The following is a 20,060-nucleotide window of genomic DNA, read 5'->3' on the forward strand; positions in this document are numbered from 1 at the left end:
CAGTGAAAAATTAGATGAAAAATTATTACAAATCACTTGGAATAATGCAACAGTATAGCCTGACTCAATCAGAACTTTCTAAAATATATGCTTATTTAAAACTTAATTTACATTTAATTGTACAGTATCAGTCAGTATGCCAGGACCCTGGGAAAAGATTGGCTGTTGAAAAGTTAATTCTAAATTTTTAGGCAAATTGTGGACTCAGAAATAAGGTTACAATGCTGAATGAAGGCATTTACAAACCAGTTCCTTGAAGAATAGTAGAATGCCGGTAACCTCATGCGACAAGGCCATAGCTGTCAACCTTCCCTTTTTTTTGTGGGAAATTCCCTTATTCCAGCGCCATTTCCCGCTGCTTCCCACTGCTATCCCGAATTGTTAGATATCCCGTAAACTGTCCCCAGTACAGGTGAGGCTGCTGATCCCTTATTTTCAAGGTTGCTGATCCCTTATTTACAAATCTGAAAGTTGACAGCTATGGACAAGGATAATTGCTTAATAATAATATGATCCAATGCATGTTTACTTGGGAATAAGTTCCATTGTTTTCAGTGGGGCTCACTCCCAGGAATGTATGTATATCATTGCAGCCTACATTTAAAATGGATGCGGGCGGCGCTGTGGTCTAAACCACTGAGCCTAGGGCTTGCCGATCAGAAGGTCGGAGGTTCGAATCCCCGTGATGGGGTGAGCTCCCGTTGCTCGGTCCCTGCTCCTGCCAACCTAGCAGTTCGAAAGCACGTCAACATGCAAGTAGATAAATAGGTACTGCTCCGGCGGGAAGGTAAATGGCGTTTCTGTGCGCTGCTCTGGTTCGCCAGAAGCGGCTTAGTCATGCTGGCCACATGATCCGGAAGCTGTACGCCGGCTCCCTCGGCCAATAAAACGAGATGAGCGCCGCAACCCCAGAGTCGGTCACGACTGGACCTAACGGTCAGGGGTCCCTTTACGTCTACATTTAAAATGTTATGGAATTATATCCATACCAGAGTAGCAGAAACCCTGCCTTAGAAAACAAAAACAGATTTTGAAGAGCTAATTTAGCCAACCTTGTCCCAACATGGTGATCTCCAGAGATTGTTGGACTACATCTCCCATCATCCTTGACCGTTGGCCATGCTGGCTCTGGCTGATGGGAGGTGGAGTCCAACAACAGCTGGAGGGCACCAGGATGGGGAACACTGATCTAGGGAAAAGAGGACAGGGTCGTTCAGCTGTAGACAGCAATTCAAAACGGTTGTATATATTTACAGGTACCTTTTGTCCCTTCGTTCCATTTTTGCTTGGAGAATTTCTGCTGGTCCCTGTTTCAGCTGTTAATTTTTTCAAGTTAAAAACCTTAATATTCTTGACACGTTTTACATGGCCCAAGACATAATACCATATCAACTTTGTGGTGCTGGACTCAAGTGTTCAGTTTGGTTAGTAATGCCTATGAGGTTTGTGTGAGACATGATGTACGTAGGGTTGTGTGCACTTTGCACTAAAGGAAAAACAACCCCCCCCCCCCCGGATTGCCAAAGTAATTCATACAGAAGTGGCGATATATAAATAAAGCAAATCTCCTCATCTTTCCCCAGTCTGCATAATTATTATGCTGCAGTTACTCAAGCAAAGGCACATTAGCTTTATATAGCACTGAAACACTGCCCCTTCAAAATTAAACATCTTCTGAGCTCTCCTCTGACTTTAGCATGCATTGCCCATATTCCTAGCCAGAAGGTGGTGGAGAAAGTGAACTGAGCTTTTCAAAATGCTGGAATGTACACCCAAGTATCATTTTCTGTGGATTTTATGTGCTCGCATGGAATTGCAGAATATGTACAGTCTTGTATGCTTCTATTAAAAGGGGGGGGGGGGGTCCAAGAAGGTGTGAGATTCTTTTTCTCCCCATGTACATATGGACCACATTATAGCTTTCACACTAATACTATTCTTGCACCACACTGCTATAGCGAAGATTAATTTAATTAAATCAATTTGGAATGCTGAGATGAAAGGTGTTGTATAAATGCAAACTTTACATATCTTCTGTAATTAATGAAGCTGATTTTTTTTTGGCTTCAGTTTGTTTAATAAATACCCTGACTGACATTCATTTAGAAACTTTAACACTGTTTTTTTCCTCTTTTTAAAAAAATATTTAATTACCGGTACTGCCATCACACTGCCCCCTTCCACTACCAAATGCTGTTCTCGGTACAAAAGAATGATGACTCTTGGTTATAATTTTTGCATCATTTGTTTTTCAGTTTTCATGTGTCCAAAATATTTACTGGGCATAGGCATTGTCTTTGAATGCACCAGATATGCCTTTGGTTCATTTGAGTTCTGATGCAGATGAGCTGCATTTTAAAAAAAAAAGTTTGCTTGCATCCTTGATCCTTAGTACACTGTGATCCAGCTGCACATGTGTATAATCTCACTCACCTTGGGGCTTTAGAAAATAGGAGTAATATACAAGACGTACTCTTGTAACATGCGAAGTAACCCTGACTGCCAGTTATTCTGTTCCAGGCCTCCATGTCTTGCGATCCAGCACAGCTCTCACAACTCTGTATGCAATTCTATAGAACTTCCCAAAGACCAAATGCAAAAAGTAAGACATTTGTTATTCCACAAAGTGTCCGTTTCTTTAAATAATAGCTTTTACATAATGCGTGCAGTGCCAAAATCACATTCATGTGTAATACAGGGTGTCTCAAAGCCAAAGTTCCGTCCAAATTTTCCTTCCTTCGATAAAGAGAAAAGGATCTCTACAAGTATACTTGTTGCTAAAGGATAATCCACAGACGGGCAAAAAACCCCAGTGCACATCCTCGGGAGTATTGCAGCTTTGCTGTCAATCACTCAAACCGCAGTGGCAGTGCCCCCCAGCTGTGCGAAATCCTAAGCGGGATGCCTTACTTTTATGTTTGGTCTTTGGGAGGTTCTATATAATTGCATACAGAGTTGTGATCCAGCACATCGTGAATGCAGCCCGCCAGCCGTGTATGGTGAACCCACCTGGGGTTTAGTAAACCTGTTGTTTTGTGCTCTTGGCCTTTGACCGAGGGTTGACAGGTACCTGCCAGGCCATAGTAGATGACTGGAGGGCTATGTTTAGCTTCATGGGTGAGAAAGTTATATTTGCACTGTGTGTGTGTGTGTGTGTGTGTGTGTGTGTGTGTACACACACGCACACACACACTTAAAAAATCAAAAGCACAACTACTCTGGATTACCAATTAAAAAGGTTAGTATCACAATGAGTTCTTCACCTGTTTTTAAAGTCCAGTCCCAGAACCACTTATAGTCTACAGGTTTCTTTTTCCACTTGCACTGTGTAATTTTATATTAAAACAACCCTACTTCTCCCTGCAATGGCAATGTTTTATCAGTCAGCTTTTTGATCATGTTCCCCATTGTCTGCTAGCTCGTACACTGGCCCCACCAGCCTCCCCTTCTACATGTAAGGATATTACTCTTACAAATTTGTACCAGGTTTTCTGATTACTTTCAACAGTCACTCCCAAGGTGCTATTGTCCCCTGCTTATTTTATTTTATTTTTAACTTGCATTATTAAAATTTATGAAATGTGGAGACGAGTATCTGATAAAGCATTAACATCGAAGCGCTTCCTGGATATTCCAAAGGGGGGGTTGACCACCAATGCTGTATGTCACATGATACAAGCATTTACTTCTTCCCAGGGGTTATTCAGTGAGCACGTCAGTCCCTCTGCTAATTCCGAACAGTGCCAGCGACTGGACCATTTTGGCTCTGTCCTTGCTTTGAGTGTGTGTTTTCCTAATTAATTTTAACTGCTTGGGAAAGCTTTCAGGAGGCCAAAAAGGGAAGAGGGGTAAATGGGTGTAGATAAAGCAGTCCATATAGTTTGCTTTAGGGGGGGGGGGTAATTGTATAGTCAGGATGCTATCTGTAACAGTGTGCTTTCCCCATATCCATGTTTCAATTCGTTTTAGTCCTATGTGCCTCAGATGGGTTCCAGCACAGAGACCATGTGTTTTTGTTTTGTTTTGTTTTTTATTTCGAAAGGCCTACAGTATGCAGCCTTTCTCCCGGACAACAGCAAAAATCAAGGTGAACAACTTTTGCACTATGTAGTCTTTGAATTTCCTTGTTATATTCTCTTATTTCTGTTGGGCATTTAAGGATAGTCTAGAATTGTTGCTTCTGCAAATACGTATTAATAATGCCTGTCATCCATGTTCCGTGCAGTTCTGAGATTGACCTGCACAGGACTGTCGTTTAAAGTATTATTTTTCTTCTTCTTCTTCTTCTTCCTGGGGAACTGGAAGTGGTTACTCACATGTTTTGCCACAAGATGTGAAGTTGCAATGGTTTCCCTTTTATCAGTTGTTTCTGGGAGTAGATGATGACACCTGGTGGCAGACTTGGCAAGTGCAGAGAAGGACTTTCGTACTTTCTAGATCTGCCATTATTAGAACACTGGCGGCCAGATGTTAAAGTTATATAAATACCTCCTGTCTCATGCGAGGAAATCACATGGCAAACATCCATGTACATCCCTGGCCCTGCAAATGTTCCAACACATATTCAGATGGTAGGCATTTAGAAACAAAAGCGCTTGATATTTAAAAATAGTGATAGGATACACATGATATCAGAAAGAGACATTTGCCAGAATTACCCCTTTGGCATTAGGATGCGTTTCTGTCCTTGCAATTTTACTACTGAATTTCTTTTTAAATTTAGATTTTAAAATCTTCTGTCCCTGTAATTTTACTACTGAATTTCTTTTTAAATTTAGATTTTAAAACCATTACCTTTTAATTTTTAATTGTTATTTTTTAATTGGAGCTTTATACATTAGTGGTGCAGACCCCTTGCTCCTACCCCATTGGCACAAAGACTAGCCTCCTACCCAAGTTCATATTCCTCCCCCTTTCTACCTTCTTCAACATGGTTATGCAATTTCCCCCCTCTTATTGTGAATCTCCTTCTCATTTTATATCTCTCTCTATAAACGTTTCTCCAAAACTAAGCTTTAAAAATTGGTGATGAAAATGCTAAAGAAAATGCTTTTTTCCCTTCAACCTGTGTAATTATTCAATGTATCTGAATGTCGCCCTAAACCATGGTTTGGCACAAGGGTGAGAACAAGCTGCAGGTGAACGTTATACTTGTGCACCTTCCCTTCCTGTCATCCAGCACAGCTGCAAGGAGGAGTTTGGAGACCTTTTTTGCTTCTGTTTTTGCTTAAACACATGTTGCCATCCAAATAGACAAAACAGTATATGAAGTCGGTTTGTTTCTTGCAAACCTTAGTTAATGTTAACCACAGTGTGTCAGTTTGGATGACACAACAAACTGTGGTTAAGTGAAAACGGAAGCAAAGGTTCGGAACACCTTATTGCGGTTGTACTCCGTGAGAAGAGGGGAGGATATGATCTGAGGCTCATTGCAGTTTGTCGTCGTCACACTAAACCATGGTTTAACATGACATCTGAATTGAGCTTTTGTCCTTGACTTGGTAATGCCATTATGAAGGACACACTTGGGATATCCTTCAGTTTATATTTATTTAATGCTACTCAAGCATATGGTAAAAAACAAACGAACAACCACCTGTCATTTTAAGGCTCTGCACCTGTGTTGCAACATAATGCACTTCTGCTATGTTGGGTGGTGGATGTTATAAAGGTGGTTCAAGCCTAGCATGTCAGACAACTAAGCAGAACAATCTCCTTTCAACCAAGGATTTTATACTAGGGGATTTTATACTGGGACACAGGATTGTGACCTGGGTCACCTGGATCCCAAGTTGCTCCAAAGCTATGTGAAAAAGCCCCTAGGTGCAACACAGCAATAAGGCATTCTGTGCTCGAGTTAGTTACTAGTACTATATGAACTTTGCGTTAGCGATTTGGAAATCTCAAATTTTATCGCCTCTTTAGTTGTGTTTTTGTTAGCTAATTAATAGTAAGGGCCCAATCCAGAGTGTCCTTTGCACAAGCCCTATTGAAATCCATGTGAGTTGAGGAAGCCCTAGTAGTGCTATTGTACAGCGTTCTTTCATTTAAATGGGAGGTTAAGGCTATCAGTGGCTGCTAGCCCTGATGGCCACACTTTACCTTCACTGTCAGAGGCAATGCGTCTCAGAGGCAATACGTCTCTGAATACCAGCTGCTCGTAGTCACAAGTGAGGAGAGTAACATTGCACTCAGGGGCTGCTTGCAGGCTTCCCATAGGCAACTGGGTGTCCGTGAGTCTAGATGGACCTTCGACCTGATCCAGTTAAGTTCTTTTTATGACCCTTGAAGAAAGACTTCCCAGTGGTGGATTGTGCCAAAACATTTTCTTCTTAAATTGGGTCTTTACTTCTGATGAGCATTGGGCAAACCTGTTCAAAGAAGAGGAAGGGGAATCCAGTGTGAGAAAGCTCATTAAGATTAACATCCCTTTAGTCTTTGGTAAGGGGACGCGGGTGGCGTTTTGGGTAAAAGCCTCAGCGCCTAGGGCTTGCCGATCGAAAGGTCGGCGGTTCGAATCCCCGCAGCGGGGTGCGCTCCCGTTGTTCGGTCCCAGCGCCTGCCAACCTAGCAGTTCGAAAGCACCCCCGGGTGCAAGTAGATAAATAGGTACCGCTTACTGGCGGGAAGGTAAACGGCGTTTCCGTGTGCTGCGCTGGCTCGCCAGATGCAGCTTTGTCACGCTGGCCAAGTGTCTCCGGACAGCGCTGGCCCCCGGCCTCTTGAGTGAGATGAGCGCACAACCCTGGAGTCTGTCAAGACTGGCCCGTATGGGCAGGGGTACCTTTACCTTTAGTCTTTGGTAAATCATATATCAAATGTAAGAATCAGGTGTTTTCTTTCTGAAGCATTTTGATCAGTGCTATGAGTATAGCTCTAGTAAAGTTCTAGGGAGGAGCTTATAATACGAAAAGGCAACAGAAAGTAAAAGTCAACACCTTTATTTTATGCTACTGGTGTAGAATACATTGCACGTGTCTTTCTGTTTTTAATATTGTAGTTGATAGTGAGTCTAAAGAAAAGTTAAGAGGATTGGTGTTTTGTTTTGTTTTTCTAAAGCAGAAAATTGCTGTGATTGTGCAAATCACATGGGCTGCTCTCACAAATCATACCTTCATATGAGTGAAAGCCCCACATATGCTCATCCGATCCGAATATGTTGTTAGGGTAAAAGAACACATCTAATCAATGGGCTGCACCCAACTAAGTCATACTCTGAGTAAACCCATTGGAATTGAAGGACTTAAGTTAGCAAAACTAATGTAATGCCAGTGATTTCAAGGGTCCTACTCTGACTTTTCCAGGCCCAAAACATCTGGGTTTCTGTGGAATTTTCTTAATTTTCTACTTTGGTCATGTTAAAGCACTATGCAGGCAGGAGCACCCAGGTGTGCTCCATCCATGCACAATGCAGTTATTCTGGATTCTGATAGATTATGGCCAATATATTTAAGGCAGTAAAAGAACTGATATTCCCTGAATTTCACAGAAGTCAGTGCCAGTGAAAATTCTCCAGCTGAGACAGGCTTCTTATAATATGTAATATGTCTAGAGAGATTGCTAATGGGCTCGGAGGATGAGACTGTTTCCTAGACTGGATGCAGACACATCAGCTTCAAAGGCTGATGAGAAACACTTCATATTCACAGAATGAAATAACAAACGAAGGAATGAGATATTTCCTTTTTTCACAGAACAGAACATTATACAGTTAAAGTTAAAATTTAGGGAGACCAGATGAAAAAGAGGACAAGTCTCCTGTAATAATAATTTTTTATTATTATTATTATTATTATTATTATTATTATTATTATTATTATTATTATTTTATACCCTGTCCATCTGGCTGAACTTCCCCAGCCACTCTGGGTGGCTTACACTACATATAAAAACATAGTAAAACACCAAGCATTAAAAAAACTTCCTGATACTGGGCTGCCTACAGATGTCTTCTAAAAGTTGTGTAGTTCTTTATCTCCTTGACATCTGATGGGAGGGTGCCACTGCTGAGAAGGCCCTCTGCCTGGTTCCCTGTAACTTCATTTCTCGCAGTGAGGGAACCACCAGAAGACCCTCGGAGGAGGACCTTAGTGTCCGGGCAGAACGATGTTGGTGGAGACACCCTTTCAGGTATACTGGGCTGAGGCCATTTAGGGCTTCGAAAGTCAGCACCAACACTTTGAATTGTGCTCGGAAACGTAATGGGAGCCCGTGAAGGTCCTTTAGGATCGGTGTTATATGGTTCCAGCGGCTGCTCCCAGTCACCAGCCTAGCTGCCGCATTCTGTAGTTTCCTAGTCACCTTCATAGGTAGCCCCACATATAGTGTGTTGCAGTAGTCCAAGCAGGAGATAACCAGGGCATGTAGCACCCTGGTGAGACAGTCTGCGGGCAGGTAGGGTCATACCTTTAATAGTTGTTTAGAAGCATGAATTTTAGCAGATATATACTGTCATGCAGCTGTTAAAGGCGCAGCAGCCCTGTTCTTTATTCACACGGTCATCCTATCTTAATTCATAATACATTAGGAAGAAAAATGAGCTCAGATTTCACCACCCTAGGTGTTGCAAGATCTGAGTCACACACACGAGGGCCTCTTGCGGTGCTCTGGTTCACATGTCCCATTAAACCACATTAAAGTTTATTCTGAACCATGCCTTAAGGCAACTGAGCAGCATGTCTGCTCAAACATTTCTGAGTTGCTCCTCCAGCCTTGGTTTCCTAATTGTGATTTGCTTGTGGGAAACATACAATAAGCACCGATTCGCACATAACATGAATCCAGCCTCTGGTTTTTTTCCTCCCTGGTGCGGCAGGAGCAGAGGAGCAGCAAAACACTCTTTCATATTGAACGATTGCTTATTTTAAAGGATGGTTTAGAGGGATGTGTGAACAAGCCCAGCATGTCTGGCGCAAAACTTTGTTCTGAGGCTTCGCTGACACCCCCAATAATCTTGTCGCCTCAGACGACAGCTTCAGTTCTTCCTGCAGTGGAGTTGCCCCATCAGGGAAAACAGTTGGAATTTGCCACTAGAATATTTATTTCTTTGTTATTTGTAGCATAAAGGCATTGGTCACAATCCAGGATAGCTGATTGTGCTGTGCTGAGGGATTTTTGTTTTTGTTTTCCCTCGCAGTGCGCATGGCTAGGAGTTCAACTTGAACGGAAATCATGTACACTTATTTATTATATTGAGTTCAGGTTCTGTTTTTTTTTATTATTTAAAGAAGGTATTGAAGAGCATTTGAACACGTTTTACCCATTGGTTGCTTAATTCCTTCCCACTAACATCAATGGGGTTTAAAAAGGACTTAGCTTTGGCTGGATTGTGGCTCATTCAGAGTTGGAAAATAGAAGTGGAGAGATGAGAGACAGCTGTTACTTTTTTATCTGAATTGTATGGAGAAATCCTATTTATAGGCTTCATTTAAACAGTTGAAAACGTTTGAAGGACCAAGAACAAAATTAGGTCAAACTTTCCAATATTTGGATTGATTGAAATCGCATTGCAAAAGGTATGTTAAAAGAAAAAGAGAAGCTGCTTAATATTGCCATATTCTAAAGTTTAAAAAGACGCTTGTTTTGTTATGCTCTGCTTGTAGGTTCTCATAAATTTCAAAACTTCGTCCCATTTGTGGATTTTAGTTGAACTTGCACCAGGAGTGCTGAGCTCTTACATGGACCTCTGCTTTGACCCAGAATAGGTCAACTTCAACAGATCTTTCTGTTTTATCCTGAAGGCCTATTTCGATTTTTTAAAAAGCCAATTTCAGTGAAGGAAATGAGAATTTATAAACTGCAACCTTTCCAATGAACCCAATCAGAGCAACAACAAACTACAAGGCGGCAGAATTTGGAAGAAGGAGGGAGATGGTTCAATCCATATAGCACTAACCTCCAGTAAAAGATCTAGATTTGGCAATTATGTGTACTTCACATTTCAGTTGAGTTTGAGCTTTCTCAGGCTTGGTTCATACTTAGGTGGAAGAAAGTCCTCTTCCAGCTGCATGGGATTTTGAGGAGAGGAGGGTGTCCACCTGTGTTCAGCTCAGTCACACAGGACAGTATCGGCCCATCTTCCTCTGCATCTCTGACTGTCTTTTGAAAACATTGGCTTCTTTTGCCTAGTCAGGGGAGGTAAGCTATATAGAATCATTTGATGCTTTCAAAAGGAAGTCATAGCTGCTTAGACAGATTGGCGTGGGGTTGCAATAGCAACTCCTGCTCCTTTTTTCCTTTCCAAGAATTCAGGTAAGGCGAATTATCTTCTGAACTCTGCTTGAAAGGAGTTCCCTCAATTCCTCAACGTCCCAAACAGCTGGAGATGGATTCCAGTCCACGCTTTCAAGCATATAGCACACCGGTATAAAATCATGGTCTTAGCGGCCTAATGCCGAGAGAGTACTCTCATCACCTTTCTTCAAGAAGATAGAGGTCGTGTAGGGATTTTATGAAGCTTGCATTATTCAAGCTTGCACTATTAATTTCTTTTAGCAGGGCAGTTTTTCTGTATAGCTGGGGACATTGCATATATGTTGTGTTTGTGTTGCTAACCAGACACTCTCATAACAAGCCTTTCTTGGAGGTTAAAACCTTAGTGTCCAGTCATCCAAACATTTTGGGGGGGGGGAATTAGGGTTTCAAGTTTAAAAAAGAATTGAATAAACCATTAAAGAGGTATGGTAATTTTAAAAAAAATATTTATAATGCCTAACTGTTACTAGACTTCAAGAAATGTGCTTTGCTCATGGCTGTTTCAGATACTGACAGAATGTTCTATCAAATTATTTTGTATTTTTTGTAGGACTGGGAGACAGAAACTCATGACTGGTATTGTTTTGAATGCCATTTGCCCGGAGAGGTGTTGATATGTGACCTGTGTTTTCGTGTATATCATTCCAAGTGTTTATCTGATGAGTTCAGGCTTAGAGACAGCAGTAGTCACTGGCAATGCCCAGTTTGCAGGGTGAGTACATCTGAGCTTTCATGTGCTGAATAGAGACTTGGTATTTGTTATTTCTAGTTTCAAGAAGATGTTTCTGGCCAGGAGAAAACACCCAGTTTTGCCTACTGCAGGGATGGCGAACCTGTAGCTCTCTGGACCCTTTAACTGGGACCCTTAACTTTCAACAGACCCAGCCAACATGGTTAGTAATCTGGGATGATGGGAGCTGTAGTCCACTAACACCCAGAAGGTCACAGGCTCCGCCATCCCTGCCTAAACAATGCATATGTTAAGTGCAAATCCGGAATATGGTCAAATTTGGATGTGCCTGGGCAAAATCTAGAAAAGCCCCTGCTGTCAATGGGCATCTCTTGAGACAGACATTAGAACAAATGTTTTGCTAGATTGGTCTGAAGCAAATCATGATGTGCCATAAGCTGGAATTCCAGAAATACCTAAGTGAATCCTCAAATCAGTCTTGGCAGACGTTTGTCCTGGTCAGGCAAGCTGTCCCAAGTGTGGAAAGCTCCAGTCTATACAGAGGGAGCTCCACAGTCAGTTTCAGTAACAGAGCTCCTTCCTCCAATTCAGTTCATGGTGCTTGGAATCTGTGGGCACAGATCAGATTCACACACACACACACACACACACACACACACACACACACACCCATCGGAGCACATGCAGAACTTTGAATCACAGCCATTTTATCTTTTGCATTTACCTTGATGTTTGGTGCTTCCTACATTTGCCCAAGCTATCCAGATATGTGTTAAGATTTGGGGTTCTCTCATAACGCAGATGATGCAGATCAAATATAAAAAGAATATGTGCATATTTGCATAACCACTCCAGAAGGTTTGCATTATGCTGCAGCAAAATGCATATATATATATTTCTTTTGAACTTTACTGATGTTTATAAATGCTACATAAAACTGTGGGTTGAGATCCACTGCAGTTTTTATTCAGACATTATAGATTGAGCTAATATTTTAGGTTCCCTAGAATTTCTATAATGCAAGGGTCTTTTCAGTCCAAATCTCTGTTTTAGTATTTTTCTTTAAATCACTCAAATACAAATACCAGAGTCTTTAAGCTTTTGGTTCTCCCCGCCCAGTAAGTCATAGTTTGGGGGCTGGGATGGCAGCGGGGAGAGATGGGAAATGAGAAATTCATATTTGCCCAGTTCAGTTGATGAGGCAGGTAGGCTTTTCTCCTCTGCTTTTCCCATTTAACTTTCCTATATATAGTGTATAGATACACATGCATACATGGAAGATGTGTTGAAAAGCATTGGGGCTGTGAATAAACGATCGTTGTAACTTGTATTGTTGCAAGTATCATCTTGTTTGTAAGCAATAATGAGTCTGGTAGCAAAAGTAATGGAAGTTCAATATAATTTGGAGTCCATTGATAGAGGGCTAGGGTAAGCCATGGGCCCCATTTGGCCTCAGGAACATTTAGTTCTTGGTTTCCTTCCTTACCAGAGAGCTCCCAACCCTTGTCCTCCCATTTGCTGCTTTCCAGTCATGCCTGCTTCCTCCCTCCCTTGCCTTGCTCATGATGTGATCATATCTCTTCAAGAGGCCTCACTTTAGCCCAAGAAAACTGCCCACGTCCATATTTTTCTGCTGCCTTCTGTCCCACCTGCCCACTTCTTTGCTTTTACTCAAGTGAATGTAGGGTGCCTGGAGTCAAAAGAGGAGAGGGCCCCTGTATAGTTGTTTAGAAGGGAGAATTTCACCAAGCTACACCTTCTACACAATTCATAACAGTGCAGTAACCCATTCCCTTTTTGGAAATGGCTGCCCTAAGAAACATCTAATCCATATAGCCACTGATCATCCTTATTGCCATCCCCAGCACTGTCCAGCAAGACAGATTTTTTCTTCCAGCTTTGCTGCTATAGCCAAGCTGCTTTTAGGAACAGCAGCTTGTAGTTCAGCGCTGGGGATTCATGTTGTAAAATTAGGCACATATTCCTAGGTGTTACGGGCTCCTTAAATTACGCCCATCTTTTTTTCTTATATATCTTCAGGCAATTTCAGTATAATTTTAGGGGTGTATATTGTTCTCTGGAATTCATTGCCATCAGGCCACAAACACAGCCTTAAAGAAAAGGAAAGGAAAACCCCACATAGGTCCCTCCAAGAGAGGACAAGAATTGTGACACTGTACCATTTGGCAAAACAACTCCACGCAGCCTGTTCTGCTAGTCCCTTGGCACTCTGCCTTAACACTGGCCAGCTGCATCTCTTAATGTTGGTGTCCCACTATGCACACCAGTAGTGAAGCAACAAGTATATTATACAAAGCTTTACTTAATGGTGGCAAATACCAGTCGCTACTCAGCAGAGGAACAGCTGATGCAGAAAGATTTGAACACCACCACTGGTTTATTGGCACTGAAGTTTGCAGGTGTAGGTTTCACATTACAGACAAGTGGGGTGGTGGGGGTTTTTTTTATACTCTCATGTTCGTTTGGTATGCTTAATTTTACGGGTGAGTGCATATTCTCCTGCAGACTGCAGTATCGTCAGGCCACGAATGCCCTTGTTTTGGAAAAAGCAACACTTGGTCTGCTTCACACCATTCTTGCTCTCCCTTAGCAGGAAGCAGAGGCTGCTGGCTGTACTTGGGATAGCAGCAGCTGAATGACCAAGTCAGCTTTCTGCATTTCCCCCATCATCTTGCACAAACGTTTCTTCTGAGTTTCTACTATTATGAGCAGTTGAACTAGAGATTCATAGTTTAAGTCTCTCTACCCCTGCCTCTCTCTAATGCACAGGGGTAGGGAACCTTTTTGGCCCAGCAGGTCAGATCTTTACCCCCACCCCCCATGGGTTAATATTGACAGAGGACCAGGGCCACTTGCCTATTAGTCATCTGACATGGTCCCGCCCACCTGCCTGTCAAAGGTGGCCCATGGAGGTGATGGTGTGGGGTGTACCAGCACATTCAGACCCCAACAGAACCTAACCCCCAACCCTCAGTGACTGTGGCGATCACACAGGGTCCCCGGATGTTTCACCGTCTATTGATCCCTGTGCCACCACTTTATTTCTCACTGCTACCACCCAGGCCCTACCTGGTACAATACTGAGTCCAGTCAGGCTTAAATTGGAACATAAACTTCTGTTTATTTATTGCAGTTTAACGAGCGTGTGGTTTCATAAATGGTATCAGTCCATTACAATCATGGGGTGCCTATCCAGACCTATATATATATTTACTTGTCTTCCTGGCCCCTAACTGTTCCTGACTCAGCTTATTTTGCTACACTAACTCAACCTACCCACAGACTCTATCCCAATTCACTCCCACTCCAACCAACCACCCAACTCCCAACGAACTTCCCCCCTTCGCCCCTCCCAGAGCTGGTTTTATAGTCCCTCTGACTCCACCCCCGGGCTCTGATTGGGTAACCTGTTTAACTATTTCACATCCAGCACTCTCATATGTTAACATCACAGTGACATCACCTGTTGGGCAGGTTGGCATGGTTTGGGAAAAATAGCTGTGTGGGCCAACATGGACCCCCTGCTGGATCCAACGTACGCACCCACGCAGTAATGCACGCACACCACTCAAGACTTCATTCTTGAGCTAAGAAACAGGTGGTTCACTTGGGCACCAGGAAATAGGCAATGGGTAGTATCAGTTGGCTTGGCTCCTTCTGTTGCACCTCGTCCCCCAACTTCCTTGGTGAAAAAAGACTGTTTAAAGTGATGATGGCAGTAGAGCAGACCTTTGCATCATAACTGGGTCGCCAGTTACTCCTTGGAAAACGGGGTGGGGGGGGGATTCAATGCATATTTTAGAGAGCTTAGTTCTCCCCCACCTGTGCTTTCCCTAAGAAGGTGTCTTTAAATCCCAAACCCTCAGTTTATATTAATATGACCCAGGCTGTGTTGTCCTTTTAATAATAGCTGTTCATCAAATGGCATACATGCAATACCCTAATGCAACTTAAAGTAAGCATAGATGTGAACTACTTGCCTCCCTTCCTCTATGCTTGCGGTTATATATATATATTATAGTCAAAAGCCAAATAAGATTACCACATTCTACAGGGACAGTAAAGAGCATATGTGCTTTGAAAACCGTTTTATTTTCCAGTCCCTTTGTGAATTGAGATTCAACAAGTTTTTTCAGGGTAATGTTTGTATTTGTTAACAGCATACATGAGCTACCCAGGCATTCTCCCATTCAGGAATTGTAAAAGTCCAGACATGTTTAGAAGCACATCAAGCAACTGCCATTCTTGAGTTCATATTTTAAAACTTATCCATTTTTAAAAAATGTAGTGGTTGAGTGAAAGTCTGAAAATAATAGGCTCATAAAGGCTAGTAACAGATTATCATCATCATTATTTTTTAAAAACTTCTTTACAGTATGGTATTCCTTGACAAAATAAACAAACAAATGTGCAGGTTCTTGGAGAGGAGATCACAGGCACTCTGTTCTTCTGCTGCTGTGCTACTGGAAACTAAATCATGGTTCCTTTAGTGTTAACATCTCGTGGATTATCTCGCTCCAGACAGACCATGAGCTGAAGCCAATATTTGTTTATGGACTGGAGAAAGGAGCAAAGCAGCTGCCATATTCTTTTTCGGAACCTGTCCATTTGCTCGTTCACGCTAAGCCATGATTTGGCTTAGTGTCATGTGTGAACTGGGCCAATATGTGGAGCAGTTTCTGGAATGCTTGACGCTGAATCAATCACAACACGCTCCAGCACACAGACATTGTCTCTCATTCACCATGAATGTGGAATTGTCAAAAGTCAGTACTGAAAATATTTAATTGGCGGTATGGACAGGGCTTTCCTGTGCTGACATGGCAGCAGAAGCTAAAACTGATAGCAAGACCTGTCTGAATACTGTCCTTTATAAAAACGTTGGGACTGTTGAACCTGGTGTGCAGATCGCTGCTGGCTAATCTTAAAAACAGTTTGGCATTTGGGTTTCCCCTCCCATATTTCTAGACGAGTCCCTTCCTGGACACATTTAAGCCAGATTGTTGAATCATTAAGGGCCGTGAGAAGTGTTTATTCGTGTTACAGCCTTTTTTAGATAGTAGAGCTGAAGAATTCATTTGACAGACTTTGAATAATTCAATGTATGTCTGAAAAATGCTGTTGGCTTTGGTCTTTGAAAAATATATACAGCACATGTGCAGATTAAGCATACTGTATAGGGTCACTGATGCCCTAGCCCACAGGAGACAGTGCCAGAGCATTCACAGGCAATTCTGTTTATGCCAGGGGCAGCATGCCAGTGGCTTTATAGTAAACGAACCCTACTCTAAAACAGTTTGGTTTTTCCAAGCATGCTAGCTGTGTAGATATTTCTCAAGAAGTGGTCTGCCTCCTCCTAACTGGCTCTTAAATCCAAATTTGGCTGTCTTTCTTGGTCGCTTTTTCGCTGTAGTGTTTGAGAATGAATTTGGACATTCAGAGATAGAGACAGGAAGCATAAATGCCCCGTGCTTCCTTTCCCTAGTACTGCTCCATAATATTTGAAACAGATCAAGAGGTACTATTGCAGGATCAATTTTTAGTTTGATAAACCATGCTATTCTTAATGCCAATGGGATAAACTGAACTAACATTTTCAGCTACACTGACTGTTTTTGCTTAGAGAACAGGAACAGGGAGACTCAAAAGAGTATTGCTTGTCACCCCGCAAAAGTACCTCAATTCTTTTGCGTCCCTTAATGCAGTTTGAAAGAAAATACCAAGATTTTTCTCAGGAAGTATTGTGGTTTATGTAGGGATGCTTACAGAATATAGGGTTTTAGGGTTCTGAATTACCAAAACTCTGATCATCTTGGAACCCACAGTACTTTGGTTCCAGAATTTGTGCCCTCAGGTGTTTAAAAATTAAATAAAGGTTGCTTTTCTGCAGGAGTATATTAGCACCCCACCACAAAATAAAACTTTGAAAAGGCTTTCCAGTGTATTATTTCAATTTTTCTATTTATTACAGTTCTGAAAGCAATAAACACATTTGTTTGCAGGAAAGTTTTTTTTTTTAAAGTGCACTCCTACAAAAAGGAAACACAGAAATAACTTGAAGGAGTAACTTTTTTTTTTTTTTTTTTTGGCATGGTGTGTGTGTGTGTTGTCACTTTTTGGGTGGTTTCCCCCCTCCTGTATAAAATACATAATAAACAATCCACCATTTTTATTTCATCCTGCGTAACAGCTAGCCCAGAACTCAATCTATGATGGAAAAGTTGAATAGTTAGCAAATTGTGCTTTAAATGTTTGAGACAGGTACTAAACAGGTGACCTTGTGTTGTGCATTGCAAGTTTCACTTATGCAATAAGACCAAAATTACTCAGTTGCCAGGTATAGCAGCACATTGAATCTGGATAGCCATGTTGGCTTCAGTGGAGCTTTTCAAGAATAATGATTTTAAGGAATGCAGCCAATATGCCAAACAGTTTGCATTCATTGGAAACTGACAATAGGAAATTGTGGTTAAGAAAGTTGCACTAAGAATTTAGAATAAAGCTGTTTGGCTTTCAGAGCACCCTTCTGGCACAACCCTCTGGTTTGATATTATTGTACAAGAGTGGTTGTGAAGCTCTGATCTTCTGTAAAAGGAAGGAGCGACTTTTCAGTTTCGCAATCTGGATTAGGTTCCATGGCAGCTGAACCACAAGAGACGGAAGGGGGGGGGGACCAAAAATGCTACTATAAGTTTTTCAAAGTGGTGACATTCCCCCCCCACTAAATAGGACAGTTGACATTTGTGACACAGCAAGGATCCCTGTGCATGCAGGTTTTCCTAGTCTCACCTTTAAAATGGCATAAGCTTTTGAGCCACTCCTCATACATAAACTCAGCATTTTTCTCTACCAGACACATGGAGCTTGGGTTCATATCCACAGAGGTTATGACTTGTAACCCCATGACTTAAACAAAAAAAAAAGTGTTTTTCATCCAGCAGCTTTTTGCTCCCCCAATTGACGGGAATAGGATCATAGAGTTGGAAGGGATTCCTGACGATCATCTAGTCCAACCCCCTGCGATGCTGGAATCTCAACTAAAGCATCCATGACAGGTGGCCATCCAATCTCTGCTTGAAAAACCCCAAGGAAGCAGAGTCCACAACATCCAGAAAGAGAGTCTGTTCCACTGTTGAACTGCTCCTGCTGTCAGAAAGTTGATGTTCAGTCGCAATCTCCTTTCTTGTAACTTGAAGCTATTAGTTCAAGTAGAGAACCAGGGTCAAGACTTAAGACTTTTCTGATCCCTCCAACAAAATACCGTATTTTTCGCACCATAGGACGCACTTTTCCCCCTCCAAAAATGAAGGGGAAATGTGTGTGCGTCCTATGGTGCGAATGTAGGCTTTCGCTGAAGCCTGGAGAGTGAGAGGGGTCGGTGCGCACCGACCCCTCACGCTCTCCAGGCTTCGCATACCTCTCCGCAAGCAGTGGGAGTGCTCCCGCTGCTTGCGGAGAGTTGCCTGCATGCCGAAGCCTGTGCGCGCTGAGCTCAGCGCGTCCAGGCTTCGCGGACCTCTCAGCAAGCAGTGGGAGCGCTCCCACGGCTTGCAGAGAGCTGCCTGTTTGGGGGCTGGGGTCGGGGGAAGCTCGAGCTTCCCCCGCCCCAGCCCCGCGCCTGGGGGGGAAATAATTTTCCCCCCTTTAGTTCCCCCCCCAAAAAACTGGGTGCGCCCTATGGTCCGGTGCGCCCTATGGTGCGAAAAATACGGTATATACAAGGCTATTCTCCCACTTCCCACTTGGCGGCTCATTACAGTACCATGGTTGACCTACTGGTTGATGTTGAGACTCTATTAGGTGTCCTCTTTTCTCTTTCTCTTTCTTCCCAGCCTCCTTTGGCGTTGATGTGGACTTACTGTTCCCTGTTGAGATGCCTTCTTCTCTAGTCTGTAGTTTTCAGTCAAGGCTAATGCCGTGTCAAGGCAAACATACGCCTTTGCATATGTTACCCAGGGTCATCCCACTCCCTCCCCAGATTCCCCTAATCAGGTATCTAGATGCCATTGGGGTTTCTCACCAGCGTAGCATAGCACATAGAGTGCTGGAGCAGAACGCGAGAGACCTTGGTTTAAATATCAGTTCGGTCTTAGACTCTATAAAGATGAAATCGAGAGAGACATTATCCTAGTTTCTCTTCCTTAACTGTAAAACTAGAATTAGCAGTTTAACCTCACAGGGAGGGATGCTTATAAGGGCAATTAAAGTAATTGTATTAAGCCGTTTGCACAGTAAAATGCCAGTCCTAAGCAAGTTAACATAGACATAAATCCTGTAGGTTTCAGCAAATGCATCGACCCAGCAAACTTTGGGGCAAGTTAAGTGTGCTTAGGCATGGGATAACAGCCTAGGATGGTTATTGCATCATTTCACAGCGGCCATTAGATTCCTCACAATTAAAAAAACCACGACAACCCTCTTAAGAGAGTCTTTCTTCGCTTTCTGGTTTTAAGAAATTAGAGGAGGGACGGACAGAATGTGCAGTGCCTTCTAAACCAGCATCAGGGTCACTCCGTGCAGATTCTTGCCTAATCGCAATCTGCAAGTGAAGATTAACCTAGCTTGCTTGAGCTAACCTGCCGCTCGGCGTTTTGCCATTGGATCTTTAAACGTGTTTTGCCTTGTAAGATTTTAAGAGACTTGCTAAAAGTCTGAATTCTTTAATAAGACTGCTTCTTTTCCCTTTTGTTTGTTTGTTACCAGAGCATTAAGAAGAAGAACACAAGCAAGCAAGAGATGAGCACCTATTTGCGCTTCATCGTCTCCCGGATGAAGGAACGAGTGAGTGTTGAAACATGATGCTCTTGATGGTGCAATTGCTCTTTATGGCTAAGCCCCAGATTCTAGTGTTTCTTCCTGTACCTTTCAATTCATTTCCAGAGCAGAAGACAAGGCAGTGGTGGCCTCTCTCACCTTCCCCCCACTCTACACCCTTCTCCCTCACCTCTCCAGCTGCTTTTGATCTCCCCGCCCTCTGCTAGAGGATGGCGGGCAAAAGATTGCATGAAAAACAGGTTTCAACAGGGCCGTGACCTCATGCTTGAATTCATGCAAGGTTGCAACCAGACAACTCCGTGTGGATTAGCTTCGGAAT

At 42.6% G+C, this 20,060-nt stretch overlaps 1 protein-coding gene across 10 annotated transcripts in view; it reads left to right on the forward strand.

The window, feature by feature from the left end:
- ZMYND11 (zinc finger MYND-type containing 11) overlaps positions 1-20,060 on the forward strand; it is a 103,775-nt gene that overhangs the window by 65,833 nt on the left and 17,882 nt on the right. For 4 of the 10 annotated variants that reach the window (XM_028751443.2, XM_028751448.2, XM_028751444.2 and 1 more), the window contains 3 exons: positions 4,043-4,087; positions 10,805-10,966; positions 19,670-19,747. In XM_028751443.2, the coding sequence (XP_028607276.2) occupies positions 4,043-4,087; positions 10,805-10,966; positions 19,670-19,747 (285 nt within the window). The remainder of the gene's footprint in view (positions 1-4,042; positions 4,088-10,804; positions 10,967-19,669; positions 19,748-20,060) is intronic. The other 6 variants (XM_028751445.2, XM_077936759.1, XM_028751447.2 and 3 more) reach the window with 3 other exon arrangements.

This window comes from Podarcis muralis, chromosome 12 (assembly GCF_964188315.1).
Source record: "Podarcis muralis chromosome 12, rPodMur119.hap1.1, whole genome shotgun sequence".
Taxonomy (NCBI): domain Eukaryota; kingdom Metazoa; phylum Chordata; class Lepidosauria; order Squamata; family Lacertidae; genus Podarcis; species Podarcis muralis.